Source organism: Hyla sarda, chromosome 5, assembly GCF_029499605.1.
Source record: "Hyla sarda isolate aHylSar1 chromosome 5, aHylSar1.hap1, whole genome shotgun sequence".
NCBI classification, from domain to species: domain Eukaryota; kingdom Metazoa; phylum Chordata; class Amphibia; order Anura; family Hylidae; genus Hyla; species Hyla sarda.
The window spans coordinates 182,627,139-182,646,870 of NC_079193.1; the positions used below are offsets into that span (position 1 = coordinate 182,627,139).

Below are 19,732 nucleotides of genomic sequence, written 5' to 3' on the forward strand. Positions count from 1 at the left end.
TGCATAATATCCGCAGTCTGCTTTCTGTGCGGAATTTTTGTGGAATAGCAGAAATTCCATGGTGTGAACATAGCCTTAGGGTTCTTTCCCATGAGCAGACCCACAGCGTATTTTACGCTGCACATCTGCCGCTGAAGGACCCCTGCATTGTGGTTTATATGTGCCTGCTCAGAGCGGCAATACGCCACTACGAGCAAACACACTTTATTGTGCGAGTCGCAGCACGCATGCGGAGTATACTCGCACATCGTGGCAGCTCTCGGCCTAGCTCATGGACCAGGGGGAGTGGCTGCGATGTGTGGGGGTACACCGCGCATCCGCGGCAACTCGCACATAGCAGTGTGTCTACTCGTAGCAGCATATTGCTGCTCCAAGCAGGCACATGTAAAGCCACCATGCAGCGGTCCTTCAGCGGTGGATCTGCAACGTGAAATATGCTGTGGGTCCGCTTTTGTGCACGTACCCTTATACTTGCTTGCACTCCTCTGCAGATAGAGAAATATGCAAAGCAGCTCCTTAATATGCTGCCGATCCTGGTGCAGGAAGCCAGGGACAGCCTGTACACTGCACGCTACTGCATTCCTGTGACTCTACAAAATACTATTTACAACTGCTTTGCTGCTATGCAGTGCACAGAATGACAGATTTGGAATTAGTGTTCTTTCAATCATATATCTATCTGATACAGTAATTTTTAGAACTGGCTTTCCAACAGATATACAGGTCTAAATCTAGTCCATTCCCTAGATAAGACTGCATCTAAGCTCAATATATTTATCTATAAAATATATAGTTATGATGAACAATTTTTGTGTGTACATCCACTGTTTGTGTGTGTGTATATGTAATAGATCTCCCCCCAAAAAATTTGCAGCACACCAAATAATAGGATGTCGGTGTGCAGTCTGTATAAGGATCTAGGTGAGGGATCCCAAACTTCACACAGCATACTTAGGACAGCAGCACTCCCAGGTAGTGAAAAAAATCTGGTCTTTATTCACAAATGTGCAGGCGTCGCCTGCACATTTGTGAATAAAGACCAAATTTTTTTTCACTACCTGGGAGTGTTGCTGTCCTATGTATGATTATATATATATATATATATATATATATATATATACACACACACATATATATACATACACACACACAATTAATATGACTGGAAATTGTACACTTTTTGGATTTCGACTAGGAATTGTAGTCCTATAGGAGATTTCTATATAACGTATGATACCTGCTGTCAAGAATATGATACTTTATTCTATACAGTGGGTAATCTCATGAAATTTATCTATAGGCCACTATCCAGGCATACAAATAGTGCATGTGCACTTTGAATTACAATATAACAATATAAACTATATTTCATTGCAAACATATGAATCATAACCAAAAGGCTTGATGTGGAAAAGATAAAATTCTAGTAGTAAATTATCCACAGGAAATGTTGTCCTCGGCTGGACCCCATGGTACTATTTAGGGCTGGTCTTTGTTAGAGCCTTGTGGATTCTCTGATTCTCTATACCTCTGATCGGTTAACAGAAATACTTGCAGGCACCTGCATATTTTTTTTGTTCCTTCACAAAAGCAATGTACAAACTTTAAACAAAATGGTTTTCTACAGGAAATGCAAATAGTTTTTTTGTCATTGTTTCGGTCACACATTGTGCACTATTTAAGTGCCTGGCAAGGACACAGAGCAAGCTAATGTACTGTTGCACATTTTCATATGATATAAAGAAGTGGCACTGAAGAAAACCTTCTTTTACACCAAAATAAGTTCTAAAATTCAACATTACTCACAAATCACATACAAATAAATAAACATATCAACAGCCATAAACAATTGTGTTATGTACCATCATGTACAAAAAGGCACTTAAGAAAATGGAGAGTATTGTTAAATGCTGGCAAGGCTTTCTGCTGAAATGCAGTCAGGCAAATATTAGGTCAGTCAAGTTAACCTGCCTTTGTGAAATTATATCTTCTGGGCTTGGAGCTTTTTATGTAAACTGAAGACATTTCTATTCCGCCCCTTGTGCATATTTGTGGATTCCAGCCATTTTCTTCTACCTTTCAAACTTCCAAAGCTGATTCTTATCCAAGGAGTTACAAGGCTGCATCTGCACATCTGCACGACCCTCTGATGTACGATACGAGCTAAGGCATTTGTCTGAATTAGGATGATATATTGTTCCATCCTGTACAGAAATACAAAAGCTGTTGTTATGTATCGTTTCAGTATTCAAGTACCAATATGCTGCATGACACATTTAAATGGTCACTGTCATTTTAAACAACTTACCTTCATTTGATCGTGTATGTGATTTCTAAAATATTTGTAAATCACTAATTTACCCAAAATGACTCTTTACTCCACAAATCAGCTCTGAAGTCTTGGCCACTAGGCGTCTCACTTCTCTGCAATCTGCTATTCACTGCCTGTTAGACACAGTCCAGCTTACACCTCACTCCTTAATTGTAAATGCATTTAACCCCTTGGGGACAGAGCCCATTATAACCCTAAGGACGGGAGCATTTTTTGCAAATCTGACCTCTATTGCTTTATGCATTAATAACTCTGGGATGCTTTTACTTATAAATTTGATTCAGAGTTTGTTTTTGCGTGACATATTCTACTTTATAATAGTGGTAAATTTACATCTATACTTGCATCATTTCTTGGTGGAAAATTCAAACATTTCTGGAAAATTTTGAAAATGTTGCATTTCTCTAACTTTGAATTTCTCTGCTTGTAATGAAAAGGGATATGTCAAATAAATTACATATTAATTCACATATACAATATGTCTACTTTATGTTTGCATCATAAAGTTGACATGCTTTTACTTTTTGAAGACATTAGAGGGCTTCAAAGTATAGCAGCAATTTTCCAATTTTTCCAGAAAAGTTTAGAAGTGAATTTGAGGGTCTTTATGTTTGAAATCACCTATAATGGACCCCATTATGAAAACTGCACCCCTCAAAGTATTGAAAATTACATTCAAAAAGGTTGTTAACCCTTCAGGTGTTTCACAGGAATAGCAGAAAAATGGAAAAAAAAATAAAAAATTCATAGATATCAGCAGTCATCCCAGTCCGGTCCCCACCCGCCCCGTGGCGGGGACCGAAATCCCCACGGCCGTACAGGTACGCCCTCTGTCCTTAAGTACCAGGATGCGAGGGCATACCTGTACGCCCTCTGTCCCCAACGAGTTTAAAAAAAAAAGTGTCCTGGCTTATGGTTACCTAAGCTTATGGATTACCCATAAACAAAAAAAGATACCAATTTCCAGAATTGCTTATTTGTCAGAATGTGCTGATCACATACCAGAAAAAAATGGAATAAAAAGCTATCAAAAAGTTACATCGACCTTAAAAAGGTACCAATCACATGGCAAAAAATCTATCCCTCACACAGCTCTGCTGACAAAAAAAAATATAGAGTAATAGGGGTCAGAATATTACAACTGTTTTATGTGATTGTATTATGAAAAAAATTTAAAAAGATTGTGAAATAGTTTTTTGTGGGATTTTTTATTTTACCCCACAAATTTTCTGGTTTCACAATACCTTATATGGTAAAATGAAGGGTGGCAATAAAAAGTAGAACTTGTCCCACTAGAAGTAAGCCCTTATTCAAATCTCGTGGTGGAAAATATGGGTTTGGAAGAGGTTACAGATTTAGCTAATTTTGGCTCACAATACTTCAAGACCTGAGCATCTGGAAAATCATATTTTTTTTTTCTCTCCAAATTAGACACCTGATCTGGGTCTGCTTAAAAACATTAATTGCCTTCTTTATTAGGAGTAAAAGTAGAAAAAACAAGAACCGGGAGGCAGCGCCTCGTGTATTATACCCTCTTGAGGTAAAGAAAACTGAGAATATTAAACATAGAACACACTTACCTGCATTTGGTACAGCATATAAAGAGCTGCTGGTGACTATAGTAATTCAGACAATCTGAGGAACGGGTAGGTGACCCCGAAATGCCTAATTGTCCTTATCATCATAATTTTTTTTATGTATTGTCTTTAAAAAAAAAATCTCAAAATCCTGCATTCCTTGGATTTCTGGTGACTGAAGCATCGCCTAAATACAGTGTTTTTTTTCTTCTCTACACTTGTATTCTTTATTACGAGTATGGCTATAGGTCCTCTCACCTATCGCACATCACCACATCTACTTGTAGCTGCAGACTCTGCAGCACTGAATGCTAAAGACCGAATGTAGAGTAAACTGCATGATTCCACGGATTCAATCTGAATCGGCTGGTGTCTTTTTTGCTTCATATTAGGCCTTTTGTTACCAACTAAGTCATGTTTAGTATTGTTGCCGATTTTGCCATCTTCAAATACTTAACTTAAAGGGGTACTCCAGTGGAAAACATTTTTTTTAAATCAACTGGTGCCAGAAAGTTAAACAAATTTGAAAGTAAATTTTATTAAAAAATCTTAATCCTTACAATACTTATCAGCTGCTGTATACTACAGAGGAAGTTCTTTTCTTTTTTAATTTCTTTTCTGTCGGACCACAGTGCTCTCTGCTGACACCTCTGTCCATGTCAGGAACTGTCCAGAGCAGGAGAGATTTGCTATGGGGATTTGCTCCTGCTCTAGACAGTTCCTGGCATGGACAGAGGTGTCAGCAGAGAGCACTGTGGTCAGACAGAAAAATGCAAAAATAAAAGAACTTCCTGTGGTGAAATGCAAGTTACTGCAACTTTTCTCTATTTTTATTGTTTTATTTAGTACAAGCAATGATTGTGCTTTATAAAGATTATAACACAACTATAATGATGTTTTGCACACGACTAAAACCAGTGAAGAAGATTTTAAAATGTAGATAAAATAATTGAATTAAAGGGGTATTCCAGAACAAAACTTTTTTTTTATATATCAACTGGCTCCGGAAAGTTAAACAGATTTGTAAATTACTTCTATTAACAAATCTTAATCCTTCCAATAGTTATTAGCTTCTGAAGTTTTATGTCTAACTGCTCAATGATGATGTCACGTCCCGGGAGCTGTGCATGATTGGAGAATATCCCCATAGGAACTGCACAGCTCCCGGGACGTGAGTCATCAGAGAGCAGTTAGACAGAAAACAACTCAACTTCAGAAGCTAATAACTATTGGAAGGATTAAGATTTTTTTAATAGAAGTAATTTACAAATCTGTTTAACTTTCCAGAGCCAGTTGATTTATAAAAAAAAGTTTTGGCCTGGAATACCCCTTTAAGCATTATTGAAATGTTAGACTGAAGTTACATAACTTTACACAAAAACAGTATACAGTAAAATAAAAAGTAAATCTATGATAATACTTACAAGTCGAAACTCCCAAATAATGTTATGAGGCGCAGGACTACCATCTTTAGGACAATTTCTCATCCCTACATACGTTTCATGTTCTGGGACTTCTGCACACAATTCAGTGACCGAATTAAAACGAATCTCACGTTTGGTTGTATATTCGAAAAACTGAAAGAGATCAAATGTATACACACAGTCATGGTCAACATGAACAGTTGTACTACAATGTAATTTAAAAAAATATATAATATTTATACAGCGAAAACATTTTTTGCTAAACTGCTTGATCATTTTTTCCTATAGCCACATATCTATATATATATATATATATATAAAACTCAACGTGTGTATGTGTGTGTGTGTGTGTGTATGCATGTATGTATGTGTATATGTTCCAGCATCACGTCCAAACGGCTAAAGATATTAACATAAAACTTGGCACACACGTTACTTATATGTCAACAACAAACATAGGATAGGTGATTTAACCCTTAATCACCCCCATTTGCCAGGGGCGGGGTTTATGTTTAAAGTCCCATACAAGTCAATGGGAAATATATGTTACTGCATAACTTCCAAACGGCTGGAGATATTTCCATAATACTTGGTCACATGTTACTTATATATCCACTTAAAATATAGGATAGTTAATTTAACCCTTAACTACCCCCATTTGTGAGGGTCGGGGTTTTTGTTTAAAGTCCCATGCAAATCAATGGGAAATGTATGTTCCCACATAACTTCCGTACGGCTGGAGATATTTCAATAACTGGTACACATATTACGGGTCGGGATAGGAGGTAGACATAGGAGGTCGGGATAGGAGATAGACATAGGAGGTCGGGATAGGAGGTCGGGATATGACAACAATATATGAGGACGGGATATGAAGTCAAAAGCTTCCTCCTTTGTTTATTTTCCTCCCCAACAAGGATTAGGAAGGAAAAACCGGACAACGCCGGGTACTCAGCTAGTCTATATATATATATATATATATATATATATATATATATATATATATATATATATATAAAACTCAACGTGTGTGTGTGTGTGTGTGTGTGTGTGTGTGTGTGTGTGTGTGTGTGTGTATGTATGTATGTGTGTATGTTCCACAAAAACTTTCAAACGGCTAAAGATATTAACATGAAACTTGGCACACGTTATTTATATGTCAACAACAAACATAGGATAGGTGATTTAACCCTTACTCACCCCCATTTTCCAGGGGCGGGGCTTATGTTTAAAGTCCTATGCAAGTCAATGGGAAATATATGTTACTGCATAACTTCCAAACGGCTGGAGATATTTCGATAATACTTGGTCACATATTACTTATATGTCCACTTAAAATATAGGATAGTTAATTTAACCCTTAACTACCCCCATTTGTGAGGGACGGGGTTTTTGTTTAAAGTCCAATGCAAATCAATGGGAAATGTATTTTCCCATATAATTTCTGTACGGCTGTAGCCATTTCAATGCTTGTTACACATATTACGGGTCGGGATTTGAGGACAGGAGGTCGGGACAGGAGGTCGGGACAGGAGGACGGGACAGGAGGACGGGACAGGAGGACGGGACAGGAGGTCGGGACAGGAGGTCGGGACAGGAGGTCGGGACAGGAGGTCGGGACAGGAGGTCGGGACAGGAGGTCGGGACAGGAGGTCGGGACAGGAGGTCGGGACAGGAGGTCGGGACAGGAGGTCGGGACAGGAGGTCGAGATGTGGGGTTGGGATATAACAACAATATATGAGGACTGCATATGAAGTCAAAAGCTTCCTCCTTTGTTTATTTTCCTCCCCAACAAGGATTAGGAAGGAAAAACGGGGCAACGCCGGGTACTATATATATATATAAAACTCAATTGGGGAGATTTATCAAAGGATTTAGACTGGTTTTTCCTGTCTAAATTTGTCGCACAGAAAGTTACAGTCTAAATATGTGCGACTTTTCTGCGACTTTTGCTGTAGAGGATTTTTAGAACATGATGCATGCAAGTCTATTTTAGACGGAAATGCATTGGAAAATGCATTGGTGCTGAATTTATCAAGTGCGACAATTCGCATCTGCCCAAAATACGCTGAAATGTCAGACCATGTTGGAGCAGGTCTAAATGCAGTTTCAGCTGTAGACCCTGAAGTCTGAGCACAGAATTTATCAAGGGCTGTGAGACCTTTGATAAATTAGGAGCACAATAGACAGGAGACTACCACATACGCTGGTCTATAAGCATACACAGAATAGACTAGATTAGGAAATGTCCCCCAATGTGTGTATGTGTATGTTCCAGCATCACGTCCAAACGTGATGTCAACAACAAACATAGGATAGGTAATTTAACCCTTACTCACCCCCATTTGCCAGGGTCGGGGTTTTTGTTTAAAGTCCCATGCAAATCAATGGGAAATGTATGTTCCCACATAACTTTTGTACGGCTGGAGATATTTCAATACCTGGTACACATATTACAGGTCGGGATAGGAGGTCGGGATAGGAGGACGGATATGAGAAAGGGATATGGCAACAATATAGGGAGGACGGGATATGAAGTCAAAAGCTTCCTCCTTTGTTTATTTTCCTCCTCTGCAAGGATTAGGAAGGAAAAAATGGGCAACGCCGGGTACTCAGCTAGTATGCTTTATAAAAGTCATTTCAAAATAATATTTATGCAAACAGAGGTCCTAATTCACTGTAGTCCTTACTATACAATGTTGAAAATTCCTTGGTACACACACATGATCCCCTATACTCATTGGGGGACATGTATCATTTCCAGTGTATAATAGAAGTTTTTTACCCCCTCTGCCTGTTGTCTAAATTTGGTGCAGCTGCGTTAAATTTATCATTCTTGTGCAGCTACTTTCTTGAATTGCGTTTAAATTTAGAATTCTCCTCAGAGCATAAATTTACACTGCAGCTCTATTTAGTAGGAGCTTTGTCTGCAGCGTATCTGCACCTAAACAGTAAGTGTGTCCTCGTTATTAGTTTTAGAATTTTTTTTCTTCATTATGTAGAGTTTTAATCTCACAATAATACCACTTTTTGCACCCAATTATAACACATCAATTATACCAATGTCCTTATTCTTCATTTAACATATGTGACACCCCTGTGCAAATCACCTCAAATGTACATGGTGCACTCTACCTTATGGGCCTTGTTGTGCGCCCGCAGAGCACTTTGCGCCCACATATGTGGTATCTCCGTACTCTGGCTAAATTGTGTCCCAAAAAATGGGGATCTTTTTTCCCCATTTACCTCTTGTGAAAATGTAAAGTATGTGGCAATACCTGCATGTCAGTGTAAATAATTTTATTTTTATACACTAACATACTGGTGTAGACTCCAACTGTTCCTTTTCATAATGGGTAAAAGGAGAAAAAGTCCCCCAAAATCTGTAAGGCAATTTCTCCCGAGTACGGCGATATGTGACCCTAAAATGTTGCCTTGAAATACGACAGGGCTCCAAAGTGAGAGAGCGCCATGCACATTTGAGGCCTAAATTAGGGTTTTGCATAGGGGTGGACATTGGGAAACACTGGCATAGAATACCCCTAACAGGGTGCCTCCAGCTGTGGCAAAACTCCCAACATGCCTGGACAGTCAATGTCTGTCCGGCAATACTGGGAGTTGTTGTTTTGCAACAGCTGGAGGCTCCATTTTGGAAACAGTGCGTTACCAGACGTTGTTCATATTTATTGGGGAGGGGAGGGGGGCTGTGTAGCGGTATGTGTATATATAGTGTTTTTTACTTATTTTATTTAAGTGTAGTGTAGTGTTTTTAGGGTACAGTCACACGGGCGGGGGTTGACAGCGAGTTTGCTGCATCTCAATCTTGCAGCACTCCCTGTAAACCTCCGCCCATGTGAGTGTACCCTGTCCATTCACATTGGGGGGGGGGGGGAGGGGGAACATCCAGCTGTTGCAAAACTACAACTCAGAGCATGCCCTTTGGCTGTCCGTGCATGCTGGGAGTTGTAGTTTTGCAACAGCTGGAGGCACACTGGTTGCTAAACACGGAAACGGACTCAGTGTTTCGCAACCAGTGTGCCTTTAGCTGTTGTAAAAACTTCAAATCTCAGCATGCAGTGACAGCAGAAGGACATGCTGGAACATGTAGTTATGCAACAGCTGGAGGCATACTGCTACAACTCCCAGCATGCCCTTTGGCAGTCCGTGCATGCTGAGGGTTGTAGTTATGCAACAGCTGAAGGCACACTGGTTGCAAAACACTTGAAAGTTTTTTACTTAACTTAGTGTTTCCAAACCAGTCTGCCTCCAGCTGTTGCACAACTTCAATTCCCAGCATGAATGGTCTGTCAGTGCATGCTGGGCGTTATAGTTTGGAGGCACAGCTGGAGGCACACGGGTTGGGAAAAAGTTAGGAAACGAACAATGTTTCCCAACTAGTGTGCCTCCAGCTGTTGCAAAACTATGCTGGAAGTTGTATTTCGGCAATATCTGAAGGGTCAGATGTTGACAAACTACAACTCCCAGGATACATTGGCAGTCTGGGCATGCTGGGAGTTGTAGTTTTGCAACAGCTGGAGGTCCACAGTTTGTAGACCACTGTATAATGGTCTCCAATCTGTGGTCTTCCAGATGTTACAGAACTACAACTCCCAGCATGCCTCGACAGAGTGGGCATGCTGAGATTTGTAATTTTGGAACATCTGGAAGAGCACAGATTGGAGACCATTATACAGTGGTCTCCAAACTGTGGCCCTCCAGATGTTGCAAAACTACAACTCCCAGCATGCCCAGATGGTCAAATGGTTAGATGGCTGGTTATCAGTGATAGCCACCATCTTACCGGGCGCTGGGGAAAAGTATAACGGAAAGCAGTAAATTTTAAAAATAAAAGGAGAATGATCTACAGTGTTAAGTGGATTACAAAGCTATTTTAATGTGACGGAACTTGTTCAATGATAAGTTATCAAACATTTCCTATGTAAATGTATTAAATTGTTGGATCATAAAATAACAAAACCAATATACAAGTGATCTAATGAATAACTGAACTGGAAACAAATATTCTATATGCAAATTATTTTAAAAGTGCTTTGGAATAACCAAGGAGTAAAAAGCAATATAAAGCAAACCAAATGAGGAATTGAGATAGGAAAGTAAAAACATTCTGGTGGTTCCTTAGTAGAACTTTCCTTCAGAAATAGAAAGGATTGCTACGTGCAGTTAAAGTTGGCTTATATTTATGGGGGAAAAGACGCACGTGCGTCAAAATTTTTGGTGCAAAGGAAAAGAACGCAGGTAATAAATCCATGTGTACTATAGATGTCACTCCAAGGTACCGTGATTAGGCCACATCTGGAGGACATGCTCTACCAAAACGTGCGCAAAAAAATGGGAAAAAACAAGCGCTTGCGCAAAATTTTGCGCAAAAAAATACACACAAAACAGGGGTAAAATCTTTGATACATGTCCCCCATTGTCCCAAGTAAAAATTATATACACTCATTGAGGGAGATTTACGAAAACTTGATCAGAGAAAAGGTTAACCAGTTGCCCATAGAAACCAACCAGGCCTTTTTAAAAATTAAATAAGTCATCTGATTGGTTACTGTGAGAAACTGGGCAACTATTCCTCCATACAGGTTTTGATAAATCTCAGCATGCAAAACCTGGAATGTTATGGACTGGAAACATATAGGCCCAGATTTATCAAACTGTGTGAGAGAAAAAGTGGAGTGATTTTCTCACAGCAACCAATCACAGCTCAGCTTTCACTTTACCAGAGCTTGTTAGCTGAGTTGTGAATGGTTGTTGTGGGAAAATCACTCTATTTTTTCTCTCACAGAGTTTGATAAATCTCCCCCATATGCTTAAAGGGGTACTCCACACCCCTAGACATCTTAACCCCTATCCAAAGGATAGGGTATAAGATGTCAGACCGCCTGGGTCCCGTTGCTGGGGACACAGTGGATCTCGTCTGCAGCACCCACCTGGATGGCTTCCACCTCACACCATCAACACTGGAGGCTTCGGATCCCAACCACAATGGCGGACGAGCGTGCCCCCTCAATGCAAGTCTATGGGAGGTCCGTCACGCCTCCTCCCATAGACTTGCATTGAGGGGCGGGGCGTGACGTCACGCTCGTCCGCCATTGTGGTCGGCATCCGAAGCCTCCAGCGTTGCCGGTGTGAGGTGGAAGCCATCCAGGTGGGTGCTGCAGCCGAGATCACGGGGGTCCCCAGCAGCGGGAACCCGGCGATCTGACATCTTATCCCTATCCTTTAAGATGTCTAGGGGTGCAGAGTACCCATTTAAAAGGGGTTATCCATCTTTTAACAGGAAAGGTGAAGACACCTTTTTTCTTTTTTTGCAGCCCCCCCCAATGCATTAAACTAAACTGTTGCTTACCTCCTCTTCGTTCCCACACTGATCGCCTGTTATGCCCCCACTCAACACGCCTTGTTTTAGGAGCGGAGGTCATGTGGCCAGCATAGCTAATCAGCGCCCTCAGCCGTCCCACTTTGTACTCCTGGCATCATGGCTCCCACCACTGAGCAGTGATGACAGGAATATAGAGCCTGACTGCTGAGGCCATTGATTTGCTGCAGTGGTCACCTCTACTCCTAAAGCTAGACTAGAGCGATGGAATGGGTGGAGGTAAATAACAGTTTGTTATTTTAGTGCATTTGGGCATTTGAAAAAAATTAATTAAAAAAAGGTGGACAACCCCTTTAGGGTATGTTCAAACTAGTGTGTGAACGGAATCTCCGCTCGCTGAATTCAGCGAGCGGAGATTCAGCCTGAACATGTTCATTCTCTGTGCGGAACAATTTCAGCGGCGGAATTGTCTGCCGCTGAAATTCCGCAGTGTGAACGGGTCTCACGGAGACCCATTCACACTAATGTTAAAGTTCACACCGCGTAATTCCGCAGGGAATTCCGTAGTCTGAAAATACCCTTACACTTTCATTTTTTCCTCCTCCACTTCTAAAAATAATAATGATTTCATGTGAGTGCTGTACATATGAGTGCTTGTTTTATGTGCTACCAATTTTCCTTTTAATGACATCAATCATTTCACCACAAAATCTACGATGAAACCAAACAAAAATGATTTGTGGGGCAAAATGCATGGTGAAGTAAAAAAAATAAAAATAAAATCTTTGTGGGGAAAAATTGTAAAAAAAAAAAATATATATATATATATATATATATATATATATTATGCAAATTTTAGGGGGTTGCGTTTTTACGTAGTCCACTTTTCAGTAAAAATGACACATTATCTTTATTCTGTAGGTCCATATGATTCCTACGATACCCAATTTATATAGATTGTTTTATTTTCCTAGTGAAAAAAAATTATAATTTTTAGTGAGAAAATTAGTAGGCTTACAGGGGTTATTTTTATATATGAACTGGCTCCAGAAAGTTAAACAGATTTGTAAATTACTTCTGTTAAAAAATCTTAATCCTTTCAGTACTTATGAGCTGCTGAAGTTGAGTTGTTCTTTTCTGTCTAAGTGCTCTCTGATGACACCTGTCTCGGGAACCGCCTAGTTTAGAAGATAATCCCCATAGCAAACTTCTACTATTCTGTGCAGTTCCCAAGACAAGCAGAGATTTCAGCAGAGAGCACTGTTGCCAGCTATATGAAGTGACCAAAAATGCACAATTAAGGACTTTGGTATTTATTTATTTTTTTATGTTTACACCATTTACTGTGCAGTTTAATTAACATAATATTTTGATAATTCAGACATTTACACACGCGGTGATATCACGTTTATTTTTTATTACATTATTTTATTTAAAAATGGGAAAAGGGGGACTTTTATTAGGGGGAGGGTTTATGCACAGTTCTTTCATAGGGGGCTATAACATGAAATCTTTTGATTCCTGACACTGATCAATGCTGGGCTATTGCACAGCATTGATCAGTGTTATCTGCGCTCTGCCAAAGCAGGCTAGAGCAACATAAATAAGATCAGATGGCACAGAGGAAGGTAGGGACCCTCCGGCAGCCAATTAAGGTGATCGGGACTGCGCGATTGCCCCGCAGTGATCCCAATCACACATAGCAACCAGCTTTAGGTCCCGCCATCAGCTTTGATCGCCGGATCTAAAGGTTTAATAGCCTGGCAGCGGCGATTATTGCTGCAGGCTATTAGCTGTGGCCACTGGCTGTTGATTCCAGATGGGGGCCACGTGATACGGAGAGAAATGACGTCACAATCCCACTCCGTAGCTGCTCCCCCCTTCCCAGGATGTACCCAATGGGTTAAGCAACAAATCCAGGGTCTGTTTGGGATCCGATGGAGGTCAGTTTGAGTATGGAGGCCTTATGGTGAGCACTTCAATCCTATCTTTGCTGTGGAGCAATACATTACCCCAACAGTTGGTGTGATGATCTGTCGAGTCAGACAGTCTTTTACCCCTAGTAGTGGTATGAGGGACACTAACTGCTCCTATGTACAGGACATGTGTTGCCTCTTATGGCAGGGCTTTAAACTGGCATTTTGCACAACAATAAAACTCACCAACACACAGCAAAGGTTTGCCAGGAATGTCTGTCTACATGGTCAACAGATTTATCACCAAAAACAGAATTTACGGGACCAGTTGGAATACCAGCTTCAGCAACTTACGAGTGTTCAGGATCTACAGGCCCAGCTGGAACACCTGTGGGCAAATGTGCTTTAGGATACCAGACAGAACCTGTATACCTTTATGCCCAACCATATCTCATCTTGTATCCAGTATAAAGGTAGCCCAACGGGGTACTAAAGTAGCCTTTAACTGTACAGTGTTCCCCAATAAACTTATCCTTTTGCTTGTAATCTTTAAGTATATCATCATTACATTTACACATATAAAGAGAAAGGGAGCACTGTCGCAAAAAAGATGGAGATGAGTGGAGCAAAAATACCACACATGCAGTATTTTTTTTTGTCCGCTCAAGTCCAAAACTTTTTGCAACCTTTCTCAACTCCCCTAAATAATAGACACCTGACAGACTCCATTCAAGTCAATAGGATCTGTCGGGACCTGGTGGTGTCTGTTGTGCAATGGGTCGGTTTAGCTTCCCTAAGCGGGACAAAGCTCAGCAGTGATGTGAACTTGTATGTATGTATAGCAAAAGTTAGAACCCATAAAACATTTTTTTTCATTTGGGATGTTTACTATGTGCCAGAATATAGCTGTATTTTGGCAAGTAAATGGCTAAAAGGAAAAAAAAAAATTAAAAAAAAAAATTAAAAAGGTTCAACACAGCCTCACCGTGAACCATAGTTCGTTGTACTAAGGTCTGTTGCTAGTTTCATGCTTCCTGTTTGGGTCACATAAAGCACCTGACAGGTTCCGTTTAAAGATGCACAAGCTTATTCATTTACTCATTAGGGGAAAGTTGACCAGTTGCTTATAGCAACCAACCAGATTGCTTCTTTAACTTTCCAGAGGCCTTTTTAAAGCGGACCTGTGCACAACCCTCCAGAAAACAAGATTGCATTAAATAGTTGGGGGTACCTTGAGAACACACCCTTTTACATTTTCTTGATACACTCTACAAAGATGTGTGGGTTTACAGTTTGTCAGACAAATAAGGGTATATCAGTCAGATGAGTGTGGACTTAATTTAAATAATAGGAGTGATGGGTGGGATTATACAGTTGGGGGTGTTAATCTTGTACATTGTGGGGAATGTCTGCTTAATACACACTGACTGTATAATCTCGCCCATCACCTGAAAGTCACTCCTATTTTTAATGTTAAGGTCATGCCCATCTAAATGATTCCCTGATAATTGATAGTAAAATGTAAATTTATAGTAAACTTTGAAGATGACTTGTGGCCAACACCAAAAATTTAGAGATTACATGCACATAATTGGTTGCTATGGGCAACTGGTCAACTTTATCTCTGTACAGATATTGATAAATTCCCCGTATATGTTCACAAGTTAATGTAGAAACATTACAATATTAAACATAATGCAAATATACCTGATTGCCTCCTTGTCCATGACATCCAAACAGAGAAATATGAGCCCCTGTAGGGTTATGATCTGGTGCATTATAATCTAGACACTCCGAAGTTATGCCGATACTGCGGATCTGAACAACAAAAGAAATATTACCAAGTTTAATGTTTAACTCCTCAATAATCTGGTCTGAAAAGGCCCTAATGACCAGATCATTTCTTCTTTTTTTGGCTCTCATTTAAGGCAAAAAATTTTTTTTTCTAATTGACATTGCTGTATGAGGCTGTGTTTTATGCGTCAAATACTACACTTTCTGGTTTGCCTAGTTTGGCAGTACATATAAATTAATATGGAATTTATACACCTTTTTTGTGGTGTAAAAACTGAAAAAAAAAAAGTGTTTGGGGCATTTCTATATGTCTATTTTTTTATATGTTGCAGGTGTCACCTTAAAGGGGTACTCCGACCCTAAACATCTTATCCCCTATCCGAAGGATAGGGGATAAGATGTTAGATCGCCGCGGTCCCGCTGCTGGGGACCCCGGGGATCGCCGCTGCGGCACCCTGCCATCGTTACTGCACAGAGCGAGTTCGCTCTGTGCGTAATGACGGGCGATACAGGGGCCGGAGCAGCGTGAAGTCATGGCTCCGCCCCTCATGACATCACGGCCCATCCCCTTAATGCAAGTCTATGGCAGGGGGCGTGACGACCGCCATGCCCCCTCCCATAGACTTGTATTGACGGGGGCGGGCTGTGACGTCACGAGGGGCGGAGCCGTGACGTAACTATGCTCCGGCCCCTGTATTGCCCCTCATTACGTGCAGAGCGATCTCGCTCTGTGCAGTAATGATAGCGGGGTGCTGCAGGAGCGATCCCCGGGTCCCCAGCAGCGGGACCCCGGCGATCTGACGTCTTATCCCCTATCCTTTGGATAGGGGATAAGATGTCTAGGGGTGGAGTACCCCTTTAAGTATCCTGTTAAACTAATTATTTAGGGTTTTTCAGATGTGTGGATGCCAATATGTCTAGGGTTTCTATTTAAATGTAATGTATGCACTAAAAAAATTCAGACAATCATTTTTTAAATTTATTTTTAGTTAATATTTTAGACTTTCTTTTAAACTGTACCTGTCGTTAGCAAAAGCTTTTTCTATAATAACATTATATGAATATAATATAATTGGTTAAAAAAATTGTATATTTTTTGGTGAAAAAATGCTGTCCCTGCAGCTATCGCATGTGTGAGACCAAATACAGGAAGTGAGGGCAGGACGAGCAGGGCTCTGTGCAGGCTTCTGGTCTGTCAATCAAACACAGGCATATAAAAGGTTTTGCTAATTACATGTACACTTTAATTTTTCCTTATCCCAATAAGGAATTATTATTTTAGAACTTAACTTCATGCTAATAATGTATTGGCCTACTCTACTATACTGCATTACACCCTGTGTCTCCATGACACAGGCGGCAGCCAGGACTACACCTACCGTACCCCTAGCAGTTAGAGGGCAGAACACACAGCACTGGGGTACTTTCTAGGTCCCTAGGTCTAAGTGCAGAGCATTTCCCCCAGAATATCCTGATGACCCACTCTGAGCGGGTAATTTCCTTTGATAATGCAGCGTTCACAGACTGTTTTTCCACGGAAGCTAGCTGTAAGTGACAGCGCTGCAGCTGCAAACCCCTCTCAACTGCAACAAAGGCAAAAGACATTGCTGCCAACTGAGGACCCGCACTGCCCACAGGTAAAAGGTTAATGAATGAGAGAATTTTTTTTTATTACTGTATGTATTAAATAGTAAAGTGAAACTGGCACTGAAAGAGACTTGTAGTATAATTAAATCTAGCAACAAGTGGGATGCAGAAAAATAAGCTTAAATATGAAAAGAACATAGTTTATACAAATCAATAGTGAGATCACACATGGAATATTGTGTACAGGAGGGTGACCGAGGTAGGTAAGAGAATAAGTAGGTTCCAGTACTAAGATAAATTATTTGCTTTGCATCACCATGCTCTGACCTTTTAACTTTTTTATTTTTCCATCTATGGAGATGTGTGAGGGCTTGTTTTGTGTATGTAGTTTTTCTGATACATTGGGCTCTTTAATTTTATTTCATTTTTTGGGCATGTGATCATAGAAAAAAAAATTATATCAGCTATTTTGGTATTGTGTATTTTTTTTACTTGACCCATGCATGATTCATCAGCAACATAACATTATAATAGCTCTGACATTTCCACATAGGGGAGCTACCAAATATGTTAATGTTTGTTTTTTATTTAGTTTTTTTATAGGTGAAAAATTAAAAAGGGGGGGGGTGATTTTTATTAGAGGAAGAGATTTTTTTTTTTTTTTTTAAATCACCTTTAAAAAAAATCCTCTAAATGGCACAGACTACATTATTATAGAATCAATGAGTATACTTGCCGCCCCATGCCAGCCAGGACGATCTTCTGGCACATGTAGATCTGGAAAAACATTTCTCAAGTACCAATCAAAACTCTTGCACTGCAGTCTGTCTCGGACTATTTTTCGATCAGAAATATCTCCATATTTTTCCTAGTATAAAGGAAGCATTAAAATGTAGGAACATTTTAAGTTTAAGCTAAAAACAAGAGACAAAACAAACAGAGGAAAAGGGGGGCTTAGGTGTGGGAGGGAGGGACAGGATGGGAAAGAAGGCTGTCTAGGGACACCTTCACAATCTCCTCAGGTCCTTATATTCAGTAGACTTTTTAAAGACTGATATAAATACCTTTCTAGCAGGTGGGTTTCTGTTGTAGAAATGCTCCTTATAATCATCCATCCACACTTCAGCAGCACGGGCAGTATTCTGTAAAAAGTTTGGTCTAGCATACGGGGCCTTCTTGGGAAAAACATGTCCGACATGAGAACAAGGATGGATCTCTAGAGTCCCACCACACTGCCAAACCTGTAAAGGATTAAATATATATCAGACAAATCTTATGTGATCAGGCTGAAAATGATTCAATGCAAATGGAGTGATGAGAGTCCACTCCCTCTGTTTGTGCAAAGCCAGAGGAATCATGGGAAATTTAGGCTGCTTTAGGAAACCATATCAGAAGGAAAATTCAAGATGGCAGAGAGGCTATGCATCAACTAACACAGACATGCAGAAGAGCCTCTACATTATTAATAGCCTATGCTGTATTTTTAATAAAAAGTTCCTGGAGTGCTTCTTCAAGGTAGTCACAACCCTGAGACGATGATGAGAATGAGATGTACAATTTTTCACAATCAATCTAGGTTTATATGGATACATACTCTGAATGAAAGTTCCAGGTTTTCTCCTCCCCACACTTCCATGCCTGTGTCATAAGTTCCAAGGTATTCAAAATATTTCTTGCTTACAGCAAACAGTCCACCCGCCATAGTGGGAGACCTGAAAACATACAACATAAAATGTTACATCTACTTAGAATCCAGAGAAAGAAAATTTACAAAAATGTTTTTTTTTTTTTTAAAGAGTAATATGTAAACTAAGAAAGATCTTTCCTTACAGAGGAAAACCATCACTCTGATCCAAATACCGAAGACTGTATAGTAAAACTTGAATGCTTTATTTAGTCCATTAAAAACATATCCAAAAATAGGGGGGGGGGGGGGGGGGGGGGGGGATTAAAATAGTGCAAAAAAAAAACAACGATGTGTTTTGGGGAAAACCCTTTATCAAGGCATGCCTTGATAAAAGGGGTTTTCCTCGAGACACGTCTGTTTTTTGCACTATTTTAGTCTTTCTCAGTCTCATCGTACTATGGCAGCTACACACCATGCACCTGGCCTACCCGGTAACTGGAGCTACAATGTGTGAAGGGTGAGCAGACATTTATTTTCTTTTTGACTATCTTCAATATGTAAACTATATTGTCCAGCTGAAAATATTGCCTCCAAAGTGCAACAAATCCCTGGACAGCCTAAAATGGCTGCTTACAATGACCCATGAACTGCATTCACATGCAAGTAGTGAGAAGATAGATTTTAAGGTTTAGTGACTTAACATGGTTATCCAGTGTTTAAAAAAAATCATATGGTGGCAGGGGGAGGGGTAGGCGCAGGAAAAAACAAAAAAACACACACTTATCAAGTCACGCACCTCACCCTCCCAGTTTCGGTTTGCCTCTGTCTGGTCCCCTGGTTTCTTCAACTTCCAAGACAAGTGTCCCATCTCAGCCAGTGATTGGCTGACCTAGCAAGTCCTGCACCCAGCACTTGTCTCGAAAGCCTTACATTCAATTACGGTAAGTGTAAATTTATGATCCAGGTTATGTGGAAAAACGTTCACACTGTTCGAGAGCCTTTTTGTATAGCCTACAGTTTAATAAAAGCGGCAAAAGGATATCTACTATGGTAAAGGTCAAAGTAAGCAATCAGGCTGGGGCTACCAGCCACACTAATAGGGTTACAATAGAGAACTCTCTTCAATTGCAGCAAGTG

General features: G+C 40.2%; 1 protein-coding gene across 1 annotated transcript in view; it reads right to left on the bottom strand.

Annotated features, from left to right (window-relative positions):
* Positions 1-1,107: 1,107 nt before the first annotated feature.
* GALNT4 (polypeptide N-acetylgalactosaminyltransferase 4) overlaps positions 1,108-19,732 on the bottom strand; it is a 54,390-nt gene continuing 35,765 nt past the window's right edge. Inside the window, exons 6-11 of the mRNA XM_056520823.1 lie at positions 18,563-18,680; positions 18,033-18,209; positions 17,705-17,836; positions 15,295-15,405; positions 5,334-5,486; positions 1,108-2,204 (exon numbers count right to left, since the gene is read on the bottom strand). Coding sequence (XP_056376798.1) covers positions 2,073-2,204; positions 5,334-5,486; positions 15,295-15,405; positions 17,705-17,836; positions 18,033-18,209; positions 18,563-18,680 — 823 coding nt within the window. The 3' untranslated portion in view covers positions 1,108-2,072. The remainder of the gene's footprint in view (positions 2,205-5,333; positions 5,487-15,294; positions 15,406-17,704; positions 17,837-18,032; positions 18,210-18,562; positions 18,681-19,732) is intronic.